Raw genomic sequence first — 18,896 nt, forward strand, 5'->3', positions numbered from 1 at the left:
TCCCACAAAGGATTAGAACTAAGATTAGTGAGTGGGAACACATAGAGAATGCATATGATAACGTTGTATAGTATGGAATGAAAAGAAGAATACACTGGGGTCCAGTGACAAGAAAATGGGTGTTGTTAATCTGGAAAGGAAGTGTAAGAAAAGTGAACTCTCACTTCTTAAGTGTATAGTATGTTTCAGGTTAAGATAGAGGCTGAGACAGGGAGAAAGAAGAGAGACAAAGAGTCAGTCAGAGATGTCCCATTCACTGAATCATTCCTCAAGTCGCCTCAACAGCTGAAAATTGCCAGGCTGAAGCTACCAGGAACTCTGGTCTCCTGTGTTGTTGGCAGGGACCCAAATACTTGACCTGCTGCCTCCCAGGGTGTGCATTAGCAGGTAGCTAGAATGTGGAGCAGAGCCAAGACCCACACCCAGGCACTCTGATATGGGATGTGTGCCCAGTGCTCTCCCTTCCTCATTCATGTGCCATCCCATAACCTCCATTGCTTAGAGGAAAAAAGGTGCATTGGGATTGATTCCATATTATTCACACTCAATTTGGAATCTTGTGCTCCTTTCTTGCAAGTTTTTTAGAGGTTCATTGACAGAATATAATGTGTCTGGAGGAAAGCATCCAAAATGGTGAGAATCCAACACACTTGAAGGATTGGAAGAGCTGACGTTTGGTCAGCAATATATGGAGGGCTCTCTATGAGATAAGGTTATCCTCCTGTTCTTTGTGGCTCTTGAGGTAAGAGTTATACCTAATAGGTGGCCCTTGTAGAATGTAGATTTCATTTCATCACAAAACTTCCATTTTGTAGTTTAATCTAAGACCTGAGGTATAGTAATGGTAGTTGAAGCCGGTGGAGTAGTGATGTAGCTTAGGGGCTAAGAGGGTTATTTAGAATCCTAGCTTTGCCTCTTACTAGCTATGTTAACTAGTAAAGGCTTTTAACTTCCCTTAGCATTATATCCCCCATCAAAATGTGATTCATGCTTCAGCTACCTCATTTTGAATGTTGCATGAAATAATGCATGTAAATGGATGGGAAGGCTAATGCTAAGAAAAATGGTTTAGCACATTTAGTCACAAAGTTTGTTACTGCCTGTGCCAGGCTTTGAGTCCTAGTTTGTCTGATGTTGTTTCCAGAATTCCTTCCAATCAATAAAAAGGGGGAGAAAATGCAAACGGGAGAGCTGGGGTGAGTAGAAAGGAGTTGTTCCCAGCCTTTGCATTATGTTTGGCCACACAGTTAATGAAATGATCTTATCAGCAAAGCTCTCAGCCTATTTAAACACCAACAGAAGCAATTTCTTCTCCTTATTCCCAGCCTTCACCCGCTCTGCTTCCTCCTTTAAATACTTTCCAGCCACTAACAAGCTACATAAGGTGATCCTAATCCACAATCGAGATGTCTTTGATCCAAGCCATTTCTCACCCATCCTTCTCGCTCTTCTTCATAGAAGGTTGTTTTTGAATGCTCTGTCCTGATAGGACTTAGCAAAATTAAAACAATCTTTTTTTTTTTTTTTTTTTTTTTTTTTTTTACAGGCAGAGTGGACAGTGAGAGAGAGAGAGAGAGAGACAGAGAGAAAGGTCTTCCTTTGCCATTGGTTCACCCTCCAATGGCCACCGCGGCCAGTGCGCTGAGGCTGGCGCACCGCGCTGATCCGATGGCAGGAGCCAGGGGCTTCTCCTGGTCTCCCATGGGGTGCAGGGCCCAAGTACTTGGGCCATCCTCCACTGCACTCCCAGGCCACAGCAGAGAGCTGGCCTGGAAGAGGGGCAACCCAGACAGAATCCGGCACCCCGACCGGGACTAGAACCTGGTGTGCCTATTGAGCAGCAGCACCGGCCCAACAATCTTAAACATTAAAAGAATCTTAAACTCAGAATATAATTCTGACTTTTATTATAAACTATGAAAACTAAGAAGCATACTGACTAGAAAAGAACAGGTAGACTGGATCCAAGCCAGTCATTCTCAGGAAGAACCCTAGGGATAATTGATAACCATCACCTGCTAGGTATCACCATCATCTCCAGGTATCTTTCTGAGACAGCCCATTCTGAGTTGGTTGTACCTTGAATTTTGTTAAAATGTATTGAGCATCTGCTGAACTCAGTGATCCTGAAATAGGCATGGTAATAAGTTGTTTAGTTGACACCTATTAAACAATGTATTGTAGGGGAGAATAGAAAGAATACATGCTGTTTAATTAAGGGTACTTGTCATCACTAATTAACAACAAGAAATGGTTTGAAAAGTTCCTTGAGACATTCACTTGAAAATGTCACCAAAAATTTCAGAAAAGTCCAGTCTCTAGGGCAGAGCTACTGTGCACTGGAAGTGGTTCTGTTGTGCTTTGCAGGCATCATGTTCTTTTTTTTATTTTTTGTAAGATTTTATTTATTTATTTGAGAGGTAGAATTACAAATAGTGAGAGGGAAAGACAGAGAGAAAGGTCTTCCAACCACTGGTTCACTCCCCAAATGGCCACAATGGCCAGAGCTGTGCCAATCCGAAGCCAGGAGCCAGAAGCTTCTTCCAGGTCTCCCAAGTGGATGCAGGAGCCCAAGGGCTTGGGCCATCTTCTACTGCTTTTCCAGGCCATAGCAGAGAGCTGGATCAGAAGTGGAGCAGCCAGGACTAGAACCGGTGCCCATATGGGATGCTGGTGCTGCAGGCAGAGGATTAACCTACTGTGCCACAGCGCCGGCCTGTGCATTATGTTCTTTCATTCTTACAACATGTTGGCATGACTATCCCCATTTTACAGATGAGGAAATCAGGTGCACAGCTCTTCCGTGACAGCTGCATGTTGCTACAGCACTACATATATAAAAATTGTATTTTATGCACCTTAAAATCAAATGTTCCCCCAAAACTATTAAAAGTACATCAAAAGAATTGAAGAAATAGGCAGCATGATGTATCTTTTATTCTCATCGCAGAATAGTTTATTTTTATCTGTCGTGCCCAAACTGTAAAATATAATTTTGATTACTATTAATGTTTCAAAGACCTGTTGTTCATATGTACTCAGGTTTCTCATTAAAATTAGAAGAAACCATGATTTTCAGATGCGTGCATTAGGACAAAAACCACCATGTGATTTTAGATTTGGCTGTTAATTCCTAAAAATGTGTTATTATTTCTAAACTCAAGTGCTTAGAGTGTTTAAAATTTTACATATTCATGTGACTTTCTTCAGGATATTACAGCATACATGAGATAAGTCTGTGCATCTCTAAGCCTATATGTGTGTATTTGTTTTAGGTTATACATTTCCTGAGAGCAGTATGTGTGTGTGCGTGTGTTTATCATATGTGGCAGTTACATATTATTTAAATTTTTGAGGGATCTTAACCCTCGCAATTTTTAACTGCAAAAAACCTAAATGGCAGCTATAGCTTGTATAGGTCTGATACAACTCCTCCTTAGGAATAGCTAGCTCTTCTTTGCTTTTTTGGGAAAAGCAGAGTTAGTGAAGAAATGCAAGCCTTCCTCAGGCCCCTTTTCCCTAAAACATATTCCACCCAGTCTGATGAACGGACTAGAATATCGTTCTCTGCCCCCACCCCATCACCCTCGCAATGCAGTGGGAAAGTCGGTGGGTAATTGGGTCCAGATTGGAGGTGTTTAAATATTCATGAGGCTGGCAGGGGATTGGGAGGGGTGACTGTCTAGAATGGGGTAGGGGCTGGGGGAAGTGATTAGTCATTGAAAGGTAGTGAACAATTCTGAGAAAGAGAGGGGAAAAAAGGGATAGAGACTGGGGGGGTGGAGGAAAGAGAGATAGGGAGAAGGGGAGGGAGAGAGAGAGGGAGAGGGTGAAGGGGGAGAGAGGGAGAGAAAGAGAGAGAGAGAGAGAGAGAGAGAGAGAGAGAGGAAGCGAGCATGTGCGCTGAGCAGTAGCTGTGGACCTTACAGTCGCTGCTAACTGCCCTGGTGTGTGTGAGGAGAGAGAGAGGGAGGGAGGGAGAGAGCGCGCTAGCGCGAGAGAGCGAGTGAGCAAGCGAGCAGAAAAGAGGTGGAGAGGGGGGGAATAAGAAAGAGAGAGGAGGAAAGGAGAGAAGGCAGGAAGAAGGCAAGGGACGATACAACCATGCTGTGCTGTATGAGAAGAACCAAACAGGTAGAGCTAAAGATTTTTACTTCTTGCTCTTGTGAAATGACCAGAGTACAAGATTTCCCTGTAAAGGCAGATAAAATGTTTAACGGCTTCTGCTCTGGCCACGGTACTCGCGTTTCCTTAGCATATGGTAACTGATGGTCGCATCCCAGCTTTTATTCTTTTCTGTCTTTCATGCTCTGGTTTTGGAATGCTGCTACTAACGAGGGGTGAGGGTGGGAAAAAATACGCTGGTTTGGCTTACAACTAAGGTTTCTTTTTGCTTATCCGTAAATGCTCAGCGTTTTAGGTTTCTGGTTTTGAGGGTGTGGATGCAAAGAGGGGTGTGGGGAAGGAGATGTGGGCTCTACCTTTCAAGATGGGGAGACGATCCTTTATATTATTCGCAAAAAAGCATGGTTGAAGGAATAATATTCAGGGCTGAGTATTGCTTGTTCTGCCGTACAATTTTCTCACATGTGCTGCGGAAGACGTCTTATTTCGTACATGCATGAGCTTCACGGGGGACGCAGGTATTTGCGGGAAAACATGTGAAGGCTTTATTTATTTATTTATTTTTCAATGAATGAATGAATGGGATTGTGATGCAGAGAATTTTGTAAAAGGAGAACCTAAAAACCACGGGGGCTGGGGAAAAATCTGGCCATGTAGAAGGGGAAAATCATGGGCTAGCGATTGTGCCCCAGCTGGTCGGACGAGAGGGTGGACCACGCCCCTAGGAGCTTTGCGCTCCGATGGGATGGGAAAGAGGAGCCAGGTATTACCTGTTGGAAATCAAGGCTCATCTCTCCTGCCCTTCCCTTACTGTTTCCCTGGGATTGTCAGTGACCAGAGACGTGCTCACATCCTGGGTATTAAGCATGGTGACTCATTTTCTTCAGGAAGACGGACACATCCAAGATTAGCAAGCGTCCCAGTCCCCTCCCCCTCCCCCCACCACCCAGGTTCTCTTCCCTTTCAGATTGCTCACTTGTTTCTTGAAAGACATTTTAGAAACTTGATTGGGGTGAGGATGGGGGAAGTACGGTATTCTGCAGCAACCACAGTGCCCTGGCATTCTCCAAAGGAAGCTTTCAAACATTTGTTGGAGCATGTTTGAGTGATTTTGGCCAGGGTTAAGGAGAAAAAAATGGTTGTAGGATTTGAGTGTGTGTGTGTGTGTGTGTGTGCCTGAGGCGGGGGTGGGGATGGTGGTGGTGGCAGTTTTTGATCAAAGAAGCTCTTTGCAGATTGATTGCCTTTGGGGTGGGGTGCTAGAGATGGGATTTGGGTATTATTCCTGTGCAGGTATTGGAAACTGGGCAATTTGTAATACACTCCCTGCATCCGAAGGGGGTGGAGAAGAGTGGGGAAGCACAGCCTGCCAGCCTTGCACATTTAGCCAGCGCCCTGGAAGGAGGGGTGGGGAGGAAGGATGAAGGAGAAGGAGAAAGAAGAGGAAGCAGAAGCTCAGAGCAGTGGGTGGACAGGCATGGCCAAAATAAATAAATAAAGTAACAGACCTCCTGGTTTGCATGGGGGTGTTTAGGGGAATGTCAGCTATGGGGGAGAGGGGGTATTTGCAGCATTCCTGAAAACGGCCCTATGGTTCTAAAGATTGATGCTGCCATTGACTCATTTTCAACCCAGGATGTTTCCTCTTCTTGTCTTCTTTCATTTTAATATACAAAGGTGGTAGATACAGGTGTCTGAATAAGCGTACTGTCAAAGAAAGGTTCTGAGGTTACCCCACCGGTGAGCTGGGGAATCAAAATTCGGGAAGGTGAAGCCTTAAGGAAGCCAGTGCTATTCATGAAAACAGCTTTAATTTTAGAAAGGAAAAAGATACTAGTTTACAACTTGTTCCCACCCTGTTTGTATACATGCAAGTATATACACACCTCCTTTGATGCAGGAAACCATGCATGATTTTAAGAGAACTGGGGCTGAAGGATTTCCCTTCCCAAAATGAGGACAGCTGCCTTCACTCAGGTTGTATTTCACCCACAGCCCCAATCATTTACTCTGATGTGCCAAGTAATGAAGCTGAAATTTTGTGTTTCGAGAGTAATATAAAATTCACATGCAAATATGCATGGCATCCGCATACTTTATAGGCAACAGCCACGCATGTGCTCTGTATGGTGTCTACATGTCTTCCTGTGTTGTAGCATCATTCATATTCAAGACAGAAAATATATTGTCATAGTTTGCCCTTACAGTTTATAAGCATGTACTCATATATGAAATGGTCATGTCTCCCATATGTCACTGCTGTGTGTCATTCACATGAGTCAGTATTTAAGAGAGTATGAAATCAGGCGGAAGGAAATGGTGTATTCAGGGCGTGGGCTTACCCTACACCGACTGGCATTTTCTATAGTGTGAGTCCTTAAGTCTCACACAGGTTTCCTGCATGTGGCTGCAGTGATCCAGCCTCATCCGGGGCACAATCCAATGGTGTCTTTCTTCTAGCATCTATTCATCACCCCAGTCCCTAACAGGGAATACAACATGTTCAAAACCCTGCAAAGGTCTAAACTCTGCCACACCCATGAAATCCAGCAGAAATGTGGGAGGGGTCTGGAGGGCTTGCACTTCCTTCCTCTTCCACTTGAGCAGCAAAAAGAAGCAATCCTGGATTTCTAAGTTGTAAGGCATTGCCAGTGGATGAGAAAAAAAAAGCATAAATGATCCATATTAACCATTAGTTTCCTCTACATTATCAGAGAAGGGAGAAGAGAATGAGAGTGAGGTGGAAATTAGAAGATGGTAAGTGAATGGGAAAAAGAGGAATATAATAAAAATTTCCAGAGATTTTGTTGGCTTATGGTTTTTCAAATATCTTGGGGCTTACTTTAAATAGCTCAATTTCCATGCATATTGCATATGATTAAAAACTTGCAAGGTGTCATAAATGTCCACAAAGAAGCCTAGGAGATGGTTCCTTTGTTTAAAAAAATGACTTTAGTCTGCAAATGAAGTGTAAAAAATAATATGCAAACAAGTAGTCCCTCTACATCCCAGTCCCCACCCTCATACCCCACCAACCTCTGTCTTCCCCCTCCCTGCCACCTGCACTAATAATTCTTATCTATGAGAATGTGATCTGTGGTATAGAATTCCAACCTGGCTGCGCCTTCCCTTGCAGCATCGGGAAGGTGTGCAAAGATGCAGCTTTGCAGCTTGGTGCAGGCAATTCTTCCCAGTGATACATTGGATTCCTCCTAAATCTCTCTCAGCCACACCCAGTGTCATCCAGGGACTTGGTGAATTAATTAAATGAAGGCATTCTACTTAGTATAATTGAAGCTACTCTTTTTGTAAAATAGTGATTTCCACTAACATTTCCAAATTTAAATAGAAAGAATTATTTAAAGGGAATTTTTTCTTTTTGCCAAATTATCTGGGCTTCTAGAGAACCTTAGAAAATTCAGTGAATATAGAGATATGGTCATTTCTAGTGACTCTATAATTCCTTCTAAATCTTGCCAGGCGCATACACAATGAGCTCTGATCTCTCCTGCTGACAGAATCTGTAACTCCGCTCCCACCATCCCAATCCATGCTGAGGCAACAGGAATAAGAAAACACAGGGTTAATTTCTTTCTTGCTGAACTGGGGAAGCTACAGAAACCTTTACTGTTTTATGCTACAGGGCGGGGGTAATCTTTACTGAGAGAGTCAGGGGCTTGGGGTCTCCTTTGCCCCCATCAAAGCGGAATTGTCAGTGTTACACCTGGGGCTGAATTAGTTTACAGACTTCAGAGTTTTATCTAGCCCCATAAGGAAGTGGGCTGGGATTCTTTCAGGCAATAATGGAGCATATCCCTTAACCACATGTTCCCCTTGTTCATATTGGCAAAGTAAGATGTGTCTGAAATCTTTCTCTACTAAGAGATCAAAGAATGCACATAAGAATGTTCATATCAAGAGAAGGTGCAGTATTTAACCCTTTGTTTCCTTATTAGTTGTAACAGAAGTTTTGAGGCAACCAAGCCCTGTCTTTTGTAAACCAAAGAACTGCTTGCTTGCAGGAATTCTCCCTTTGGAATTTCTGAAATGTGCTCAGGTGGTTTCTGAGCTGCATTTATCCATTGCCATGAAATTTTCCCAGCATTCTCTGAAGTATTGGGAAGAGCACTGTGCTGTGAGCCCTTAGTTGATGGAACTGATGGTGTGATTTTGAATGAATTACATCTTCTTGGGGCTTCAGTTTCCTCTTATGAATGGGGACTGGAAAGCAAAAACAAATTAAGAACAATCCAAAAACAAACCAAAGAGTCCACCCTGCTTACCTAAAAAAGGTATTTTGTAGGGATTAAGCATAGTTGATGTGAAGATGAAATAAAAGTAAAGCAATACAAGAAAAATAGTTTTCAAGTTTTGCAATGTGAGACTTGGCTTCCAATCACATATTTTTTATGATAATCAAGGACCTAATATGTCTTCCTTTTCTTTTAGAAATTATTTCCTTCTTGTGGATGGCATTGTGGTACAGAAGGTTAAGCCTCTGTTGGTGATACTAGCATCCCATATCAGAGCACTGGTTTGAGTCCCAGCTGCTCCACTTCTAATCCAGCTTCTTGCTAATGCACATGGGCTCCTACTATCCATGTAGAAGACCTGAATGGAGTTCCTAGTTCCTGGTTTAACTCAGCCCTGGCTGCTGGGGAGTGAACTAGTGGATGGGAGATATATCTCTCTGCCACTCTTCTTCTTCAATAAACAACTAATAAATGAGTAAACAAATAATCTTAAAAATCAAATAAAATGATTCCTTCTGGTCAGAGTTGAGCCATCTACTGTATTTTCTCTCCTTTCTGTGTGTGTGTGTGTGCTTTTTTTAAGATTTATTTATTTATTTGAAGGGCAGAGTTACAAGAGGCTGAGGCAGGGGTGGGGTGTGGAGAGGTCTTCCATCCACTGGTTCACTCCCCACATGGCTGTAACTGCCGGAGCTGCACTGATCTGAAGCCAGGAGCCAGGAACTTCTTCCAGGTTTCCCACACGGGTGCAGGGCCCAAAGACTTGGGCCATCTTCTACTGCTTTCCCAGGCCATACCTGAGAGCTGGATCAGAAGTGGGGCAGCTTGGACTCAAACCAGAGCCCATATGGGTTGCCAGCACTGCAGGTGATGGCTTTACCTGCTATGTCACAGCGCCAGCCCCTCCTTTCCGAGTTTTTAGCAGAGCATCACTCCTCAGGTCCTACTCTCTTGAGTGTCCATTCTCTTTCCCCAACGCCTGTGAGTATGCTCTTGTCTCTCCTATCATAAAGGACCTTGCCCTGACTTTTTGTCCCCCATCTCTTTAGTACTCTTTCTTGTCCTCTTTTTAGAATGAAGCTGCTACAAATGTATCCACTTCCCACTCTTTATCACTCCCTTCTCACAATCTCGTCTACTCTAATTGGTTTTCATATTCTGGAAGGGGCAGAACATCCAGTGACCCTTCAGTTTACCTCTTCTTTGAAATCTCTTCGGCATTGTCTATTGTTGACAATCTCTAACCCCAAAAATCTCTCCTCACTGGGCCCCCTTGAAGGTCCTGCTCTTCTTCTCACTCATGACCTTCTCAGTCTCCTTTGTTGGTTTCTCCTACTCTCCTGCCCCCAAGATGTCAACGATCTGCTGTTTCACAATCCTGATCCATTCCTCTTCTCATTTGACTCACAAGTCCTAGTGATCTGACCTATGCCTAGAACCTTAAGTACCTAAATCTCCAAGTCTTTAGACTAGCTTGAAGTATTTAAAAGACACCCAAGTTCATTATGCACAGAACCAAACTCACTGTCTTCTGTTTTGTGTCCTACTCAGTCTTCCTTGCTACCTTTATTGCTGTAACACTCTCCATATGTCCACCCAGCCACAGGAATCTAGGAACCTGTAATTAACCCTGAATTTGGTCCTTTCTTTCAATTCCCCATCCAATGACTAAATCTTTTGATTCTAGTTAAAAGGATTTTTAGGACATCCTCTGCTTTTCAACCCTACATGTTTATATATATGACCTGGTTGAGACTTTTTAAATTACTTCTTGTCTGGACAAAGGCAATAGCTTCTTCCTATATAAACTCTTAACCATCACATTTTTCTTTTTGCAACACTGGAGTTATCTTTACCTAATGCTTATATGCTCATATTGTTTCCCTCATTAAAATCCTATAATGGTTCCTTGTCAACTATAGGCTAGAATACAAACTCCTCAGCATGGCCAAAATCATCTAGTCTTGTCCAGTTTTCCAGCACCATCTGCAAACACTTCCTCTTTTAGGACACCACATCAATATTCTAGGACTTCTTGGTACCTTTGCTCATACTGTACCTTCTGCCCACATTATACCTACCTATCAGCCCCAAAAACTCCATTTTCCTTGCAAAGGATAGCTCTTTAAAGTCATACTCAACCACCCTAGTTAAGGTTTCTTCTACCTTCTTTATGTACATATCACATTTTGTACTATCTCTATTACCACTTTTTGAACAATATAGTTGAGTGTGTATATGTGTGTTTTGTCACATACTGGTGGTATCTACACTGTGAGCTGCTTGATGACATCTTAATTTCTTTATTGCTTACTGTAAAGCTTCATACATAAAGTAACTAATTTTAACTGTGGATAATCTGTTCCCAAAGTCAGAGTGAACCAAGCTTATAGGGTTTCCACAAGTTCTGACATATCAAATTGGATAGAATCAATAAATTTTTAAAAAACTATTGCATGTGATAAAGCTCATCATCATTGTTATAGATAAAACAACCATCAGTTTCTAATGAAAGTAGGCACAGAAACAACCATAGCTGGTAGTATCTGGAAACCTCCCTTCCCATGTCTTCTGCAACAACTAGTGTACCTGTTCCACCAACAACGGTTTAGCAGAGTCCCAGGTTAGATACAGGATCACCATAGTCTTGGGTCTTCATATACCATTCTTTTGGGGTCCCACATATTTCTGTTTGTTGCTTGGTCCCACAATTATTACAAGTAGACCCTGATTCAATCTGTTGCTGCTCTAAGTTGATTTATTTCACCAATAGCAAAAACATCAAAAAACATCTGTCATGTCGATGTATGCTTGAGGTTGTGTGCTCAAGAATTAATTTGGCTTTCATTTGGATGTTGTTCCTTCTCACTAAAGTATCCATATAATAATATTCTACAATGATAAGTTTTGCATGAAGGTAAAGGGAGGATTAATGGTAAGTAGTTTCTCAAATGTCAGTTAAATAACCAGTTTTGTCTCTCTTAGGCTTGAATAGATTGAATAAATTTGGATTCTAAGGCAGGCCTATTTTGCCCAGTATGGGGCAAATTGCAATGACAACCTTCCATGAAAATACTCTTTGTCAGACTCTAAGCAGTGTATTTTCTCTGAGTGGCAAGTCCTTGAGAAGAACAGTAATACAAAATGATTTGTAGGTGATGTTTGTCTTCAACTGCTAAAGTTGAGTAGTGTTTGTCAGGCACCATAACCTTTTTTGATATTTTGCTCAGTGCTCCCTGTCTCTTTCGCATTGAGTTTTGCTATGCTTTTTCCTCCTCTCAAGTTCAATGGAATTTTTCTGATTAACTAATATTAGTGTTCAATGGATGAGGAGATAGAAGTAAGCCTTTAAGAAAAAGTGTGTCCCTCCCAAGTTTCTGAATAAATACTTTAAACCCAACAGGTATTTTAAGCTATGTCTAGCACACAGTAGTTTCTCATTATATAAATTTGTTGAGGGATAAGTATAGGAAGAGAAGGATCATCACGATGGGCCATTAGGAGAGATGTTTTGGACAGAAGAGCACTTCTATACAACTATCCATAGCAAGCTTTGTGTACAATGCACAGTCAATTCCACCGATCCTCTTCTCAAAGTGGTGTGGTCAAGGTTACAGTTCCTTCTCCTGTCTGCTCAGATCCAAATGGCACACCTACAATCATGTCAGGTTTAGGTTGGGAGTGTGACCTTCCAGATTTCCCATCCTTAATTATTTACCAATATTATTTTCTTAGATGTTGTTTATTTAATGTCATGTTTCATGTCTTTGTAGTGGAATTAACCCTTCTCCTGGGTTCTAGACCCGGCTCTGCCAATTGTTTGTCGTGTGATCTTGGGTAAGTAAGTTTATCTTTCTGAGCCTCAGTTTATTCATTTATGTAATGGACACATTAAAAAATACCCTCCAGATCCTGATTTGCATTTTTGCTAGGTTGGTGTGAGGCTCAAATAAACAAATAAAAAAAAATGTTTTGTCAAAATGTGTTTTTTTTTCAAATGCAAGTTATTATTAATGGATGAATTTAATTTAATGAATTCTAAAGTATTCATAGTTCTACACAAACAAGAGGTACCCTTGCTCTCTGTATAGAATATATACATCCTCCTAACTCTTCTCTATTCTGCAGAGTAAATACTAACCATACTGACAGATGGAAGTGTATTATATTTTTATAATTTTCCTCAGAAACTTCAGCAACAGAATTTAGATAAGCCAATATTCACATTGTCATGAGGCCAAATGATCAGTTCAAATGCATTAGAAATATCCAGTTTCCCTTTTGTCTTTGTGTTAGTCTTGTCTTCACATTTAGATCTCTTCTCCATTTGCTAAATCAGCTGCAATTCCCCCATTTCCACCCCCCATTTTACCTCCAAACTGGGTTCTCAGCACTAAGATTACCAGGCATGCTGTGCTCACATCCATCACATGAAGGCCCAGTCAGGCAGAAGAATGCAGAGGGAATTAAGGGCTGGTTGGATAATGGAAAATGAAGATGCAGCTGGTTGGAGGAGGCAGACTTCAGGATTATCACCTGAGCACCCTTTTCTTAACAAGCTCAAGGATCCTCAGTGCATCAGAAGTAAACCTTGGTCACAACAGGTGATCTACAACCCCAAGCCTTTTCAAAGTCAACTCTAAATGCCATAATCCTCTAGGTCTTCAGAATCTCCGGAAGATATTTCAGTTCTTCTGTGTCCCTGATTATGCTTAAGACAGGCTATCAATGAAATAAAACAAAATTTATCAAATTCTCATATAGACAATCAAATTCTCAATCCAGAAACTAAACTCTTAATAGGTGGATAAAATTTGAAAATTTTTATATGATAATGATTGGATCAAATTATCTCAAGAGATTGTTTTTCCTAGAAGCCAAAGACTAACATAGAAAACAAAATTAGTATCGTTGTACTTTTTAGAAAGAAAAAGTTTCATTTTGCAAAATTATTTTTATAGAGAGCTCATGTGGACCACCATGGAAAGGCTTATTAACTAGAAATTTGGGAATATACTAGTATTCAGAAAGAAATAATTATTTCACAATATCCAGTTACTATCAGTATCAGTATAAGTTTATTCCTTCACTGTAGCCATTCTCCCCTCTCTCCCACCCCAGTCACCACCCCAGCAGATACACACTTCTACTAATTATGTGTCCTTTGGGCACAAGAAAAAGAAACCAACTCTATGGGTCCAAAAATGAAAAGTGTTGAACAGCTAAGCTTTTGGGAATAAAGGTAGATCTATGTTCTTCAACAACAGGAATTATAAACTTTCTTTCTGGAGTCCTACATTTCAATGGCTCTGTTACTAACAGCCATGGTTTCTCTGCCTCTGAAATCAAAATTCTGAAAGGGGAAGAACAAGAGAAAAAATGAGGGTGAATGAATTTGATTGGTTCTATTTGGGTCAACTAGTTGTTACTACCATTAGGTGAATCATCTCTGATTGGAAGAAGGGCTAGGTCACAGTTTGGAGATAATTTCTGAAGCTCATGTGTAAATCTAGTATGAGAGTCAATTGGCTAAGGAAGAGTCTCTTGCATAAATATCTATAGGTTCACAATACAGTATCTACTCAGATCAGGAGGGACTTCTTTCAAACATGGTAGGCCTCCAATTTTTCCTTTTGTTTGTTTTCAATTTGACATGTTTTGCATATTGTTATTATTGGTGGGCTTCTCATAACTGATGGTTCTAAGGAAGCAGTAGCCACCCACATACTTGACCTCAGGAATTTATATATCCAAAAAGGAAAGATTAGGGCAAAACACCATACCTGGAGATGAAACTGGGTTTTCACTGTGCTCTAGAAGCTTAACTCTGGTAGGGAGCACCTGTCCAAGGAATCCTATCCTATATTCTTGATAATTTATCAGGATTCTATCATAGTATTCTTGTTCTTTATGCTAATTTAACATGGAGTAGCTTTCCTCTAACTTCTCTTTTTAGTTTATAGCATCAGTTTCCTCAAAATAATTAAGAATGAGTGTAAAACTGCTCCCTTAAATTTATATATCATAGAAATGTTACTCCTTGACACTAGTCATCTCATTTTCAAATATTTCAATATTTTCAAATTAATTCCAGCAATAATCACATTTATCTATTTTTAGAAAATTGGCACTTCCTAAAATATTGAGCTGTTGTGTTCATATGCACCAGTTTGTTCTAAATGTAGAATACTGGTAATTAGCATTACATCAATTATTTGTAATCCTTGTTCCAATAACTATTCCAAAATGTTATTTTGAAATGAAAATTGGAAAGACCCTAATTTAATCTTCTCATTAATGGTTGTATAAAACAACTAGAAGAGGCAAAGCAAAATTAAATGGTTTCCAAAAGACAAGGTTAAGCAAACTCAGAATTTTGCTGCTTTGTAAAGTGTCTTCAGAAGTTCTTAGCACAACCAGCCTAGGAACTAGGCTTGACTAGCAGCTGCTGTAGTGTACATCTCTTTCACATTCTTACTTTTTTTTTTTTTTTGGTTCAGAAACCAATTCAGGACAATTTCCAATTTTTAAGCAATTAATTCTCAGACTTATAGATATGTGATTGTTAGGGAAGCCACTTATGCAGACTTACCTGGCTGGGTTCAAAAGGGAGAAAATAAAAAGGCGTTGAGTATTTTTGGTCAACATTGCATTTCAAAGTCCTTTCTCTTTAAATCAATTTAAGATAAAAAGGTAATACTATATTTGAGAGATGAGGAGAAGTGAGACTTTGTAAATGATCATCATAAATGCACCCCATTTCATCTTCATCTATATATTTGGAGAATTTTTGTTCCATTCCCGAGCTTTTTTGGATTAATATTTGTAAACATTTCCGAGATTTTCAGAAGGAACAGGAGAATATTGTCTCACTTGAAAAACACCAACTCTTTCTTTAGAAAAATCTGAGTTGGAAGTTTGATTTATTCAAATGTCCTTTTTCTAAAGAGTACCATTTGTAATGTTTCCTTAACCCTCAAGGATTTGTTTAATCCCATGAAAGGAAATGAGATTGTTTTCTCTATCACCTGGGAAACCTACTCTGGAGAACTCAGGTTAGTATTAAGTATTCATTTGAATAAGTCTTTTATGCTAATCCTCCTAATTCATTGTTCCTCAGAGCTTTGATTGAAAGACACAAGGTGATAGCTTTTGGATAACTTAGTAAGATCTGCGCTTCCATACTGCTGGACATTTGCCTGGAGAACTGTAGAGAAAACCCAAGAACAAAACTTAAGTTTTTGCATATTCTTTCCTTGATCTTGAACTTGATGACTTATACCTCTTAGGTAAAATCAGTATTTTACTGAGGAGAAAATGAGGTTTCTATAATTGAAAAGGGAGGAGGAGGTTACATTATAAAATAAAATTACTCAATTTGGAATTGAGCCATAGCCCTCTAGTAAAAACTGTCATGGGAACATTAATGACCACAGATGGCTCAGACCTCACTTCTGAACATCATCTAGAAAACACAATATGCCCAAGAGAAATAGTATTCAGAAAAGAGTCCAAGAAGTTTGGGCACTGGTGTAGATAAATGTACTTAGCCACACTTAGGACCAAACTCAATTTTTATTCCTCCCTCAGTGGGAAGACACTATTGATTCTTGACTAAAAAGAGGAATGCCAATTTTTTCATCATAGTTATTGTCCTATTTTTTTCCTGAAACATATATTATAGTAATCAGGAATTTTCCTGCAAGCCTCTACTGTTTTGCTTCAATAGGATTTCAAGTACCAGTGGAAACTGGTTTGTGTACATACTAAAGTGAATTTTATTAAACACGTATTACCAAAAGTGTTATTTTCTCTCAACTTGGCTATGTAGTAAAAAACCATCTATAAAGAATCAAACCATAATAATAATAGGAAAACCAACAAAAAATCAAGTCTCATAACCTAGGACTTCCAGATATTAACAATGTTATTTTTCCTTCTATTCTTTGTTGTCACCGCAGAAAAATGCTATGCTAAACAAATTATCTTCTCAACCTCTGACTCTTCTACACTTAACAATATCTTCCAGATATGCCAACATATTCCCAATTTCCCAGCTTGTAACATGCAAATGGCTGATGATTCTTCCTTCTCCTGTGAAGATAATACAATCAGTTAACAGATTCTTGCAATGGCTTTCACATCTGTCCTTCCTATCATCTGCCAGGCTTCTTCAGTCAAAATGCCAGAAAAGAACCAAAATCCTATATATTCAAGGCCTTAATACTCATGATTGGCTGCAATTGTAAATAATGAATTAACCCATCCCTGTGCATCTAGATGGGTGTTAGAAGTCACCCTTGGAAGAGGAGAAAATAGTAACCCAAGTTTTATATGCTGTGGTTCAGATGAGAAACTCAAGGTATAAAGGATTGGATAGTCACTAAAATTCCCTGTTTTTGATATTGGAATATGGGATGCCATATGATATTACCGTGTGCTTATTAATAAATTCCCAACATTAATAAGCCTGTGTGGGTTCTTGCCTAATATTCAGTATTCTGAACACTGGAATAAATAAACAAGACAGCAGGATATGTTTTAAGCTTTTATTCAGTGAGAAAGATGCATAGGAGAGTGAAGGCGTTAGTCTAATCTAAGGAGAAGGGAAAGTCTGGAAATTAGGTTGGAGTCCATACCAAGCAGAAAGAAGGCCAAAAGCCATGTGCAGCAAGCATTTTGAGCAGCTATCCACAGCTTATCACAGGCAGTGAAGCAGAGGCAGAGCAAGAGAGAGATTTGGGGTGCTCTTTGCCTTTTATATATTTTTAAAAGGGGAGTGGTTACATGGTCTGGTGGGCAGCTGGGCACCCAGGTGTGGTCAGGTAGGGGCATGAGGTCACACAGGGGCATGGTGAAGGCATGGTCTTCCAGCTCACAAACCTGATCAGTTTTATCCTGCATGCCTGCCTACATCATTTTCAGTATCACCCCTGCCTGTTGCCTGCTTGTTAATTTTATACTTAATTATCCTTTTCCTCAAACTTCCTTTGTTTCTCTTTGTTTACTGGGTTAATTATAATTTATTTACTCACGGTTGTTTTTCAAAGTTCCTCAGAATCTATTACCAATCCTCTATGCTTGTCTTCTCTTCCACTGGCTCTGACGTAATCTAGGCTTGTGAATTTAAGTAGATCTAGTCTCTGTGTTGTCATGTCCTTTTATGCAAAACAAAAAGTTGAATGAAATCATCCCTGAGACATCGCAACTTGTAATATAATGTAGTCTATGTAATATCTATGTATTCCTTGGATATTCTTTCCCAGCCAAACTTAAAAATAGCCCTGTGCCTATACTTTTGCTCATTGACCTTCACGTTACTTAGAAAGTCTGCTTTTGGCTCAGTTCAATTTTATCCAACCTTCAATCCCTGAACCAAGTTATCTGATGTGTTTCTGTGACTACTTCTTCTCTCGGATCTTCTGTAGCACATCCTACAGGTTCCATTCTCTTGTCTTCTGTTAATCAGAGCCTTACTTAATCATTCATTTTCATTTATTTGAATCTGGTTTCCCATAACTGGTTGGCAAATTCTTCGAACGTAAGATACTCAGATCAATGCCTGGCTCAAGAGACACATATTGAATATTCTGTGATGGAGTCTGTGCTGAACTCTGAGGGAGTCCACAAGACAAATAGAAACTTTAGTAAACTCTCACAAAGACAAATGGAACTCTCTGGCCTGAATTCTCTTGGATGTTGGAATATCATGAAACATGCCTTCCATTCAAAATCTCTTATTTTCTTGCTTTTCTCCCTCTACATTCTTTTTCTTCCGACCTCCCACCTTGGCTTCTTTTATTCTACCAATCTCTGGAAAGCTGGTGTTAACCCAGGCATCTTTGCTTTTCCTCACATGTTCTTAATCAAGTCCCATGAATAATCTAATTCACTTCCGCAACTCTTAAGTGGAGTAGTGAATCTCAAGCTACACCTACTCCAGTCAAATCTGCTTCCTGGACTGCAGAGCTTGAGGCCTAACTGTCCACTGGAAATATTTTTCTGATGACCACCAGGAACATCGACCTCAACATGATCTAAAAATAAATAATCATAAATATTCCCAAATTTCTTACCCCTTCTCTTCTATTTATCTCATGTAGAAATAGTTCCCACGCATATCTTCCTTTTATGATTATCAGAGAAAAGCCATGGGGTTCTTGTCTTCATGCAAGAAAGGTGTTCTTGGGGATAGGGCATCTGACAGAATGGAAGGGACAGAGAGAGAGCACCCAGTCACTTGGGCTGGGGGAAAACAAGGTTACATGGTTGAATGGAGAGAATACACCTGGGCAGGCCAGGCAGGCAGCTCAGCAGAGAGCAGAGTCTTTGTTTAGACTGAATTTTCAAGGGAGTCTCTTTACCCCTTCCCCCTTCTCCTGTAGGATAAAGAGTTTTGTGGAGAGTAAACTAGCCAGTTCTTCCCCAGGTTTGCTGGAGCTGGGCAGAAGGGCTTCCCCTAGGGCATCTGTGAAGGTTTTATTGCCCATGTTATCAGTCAGGTAACCTATTTGGTCC

General features: G+C 40.3%; 1 protein-coding gene and 1 long non-coding RNA gene across 3 annotated transcripts in view; one reads left to right on the plus strand and one right to left on the minus strand.

Annotated features, from left to right (window-relative positions):
- Positions 1 to 18,896, minus strand: part of LOC108177921 (uncharacterized) — a 215,971-nt gene that overhangs the window by 170,445 nt on the left and 26,630 nt on the right. The gene's annotated exons all lie outside the window — the stretch shown is intronic.
- The window catches only part of GAP43 (growth associated protein 43), a 120,310-nt gene continuing 105,313 nt past the window's right edge, over positions 3,900 to 18,896 (plus strand). The window contains exon 1 of the mRNA XM_008266894.5: positions 3,900 to 4,134. Within this exon, the coding sequence (XP_008265116.2) occupies positions 4,105 to 4,134 (30 nt within the window). The 5' untranslated portion in view covers positions 3,900 to 4,104. The remainder of the gene's footprint in view (positions 4,135 to 18,896) is intronic.

This window comes from Oryctolagus cuniculus, chromosome 4 (genome assembly GCF_051225735.1).
Source record: "Oryctolagus cuniculus isolate XC-2025 breed Fujian yellow rabbit chromosome 4, ASM5122573v1, whole genome shotgun sequence".
Classification (NCBI taxonomy): Eukaryota; Metazoa; Chordata; class Mammalia; order Lagomorpha; family Leporidae; genus Oryctolagus; species Oryctolagus cuniculus.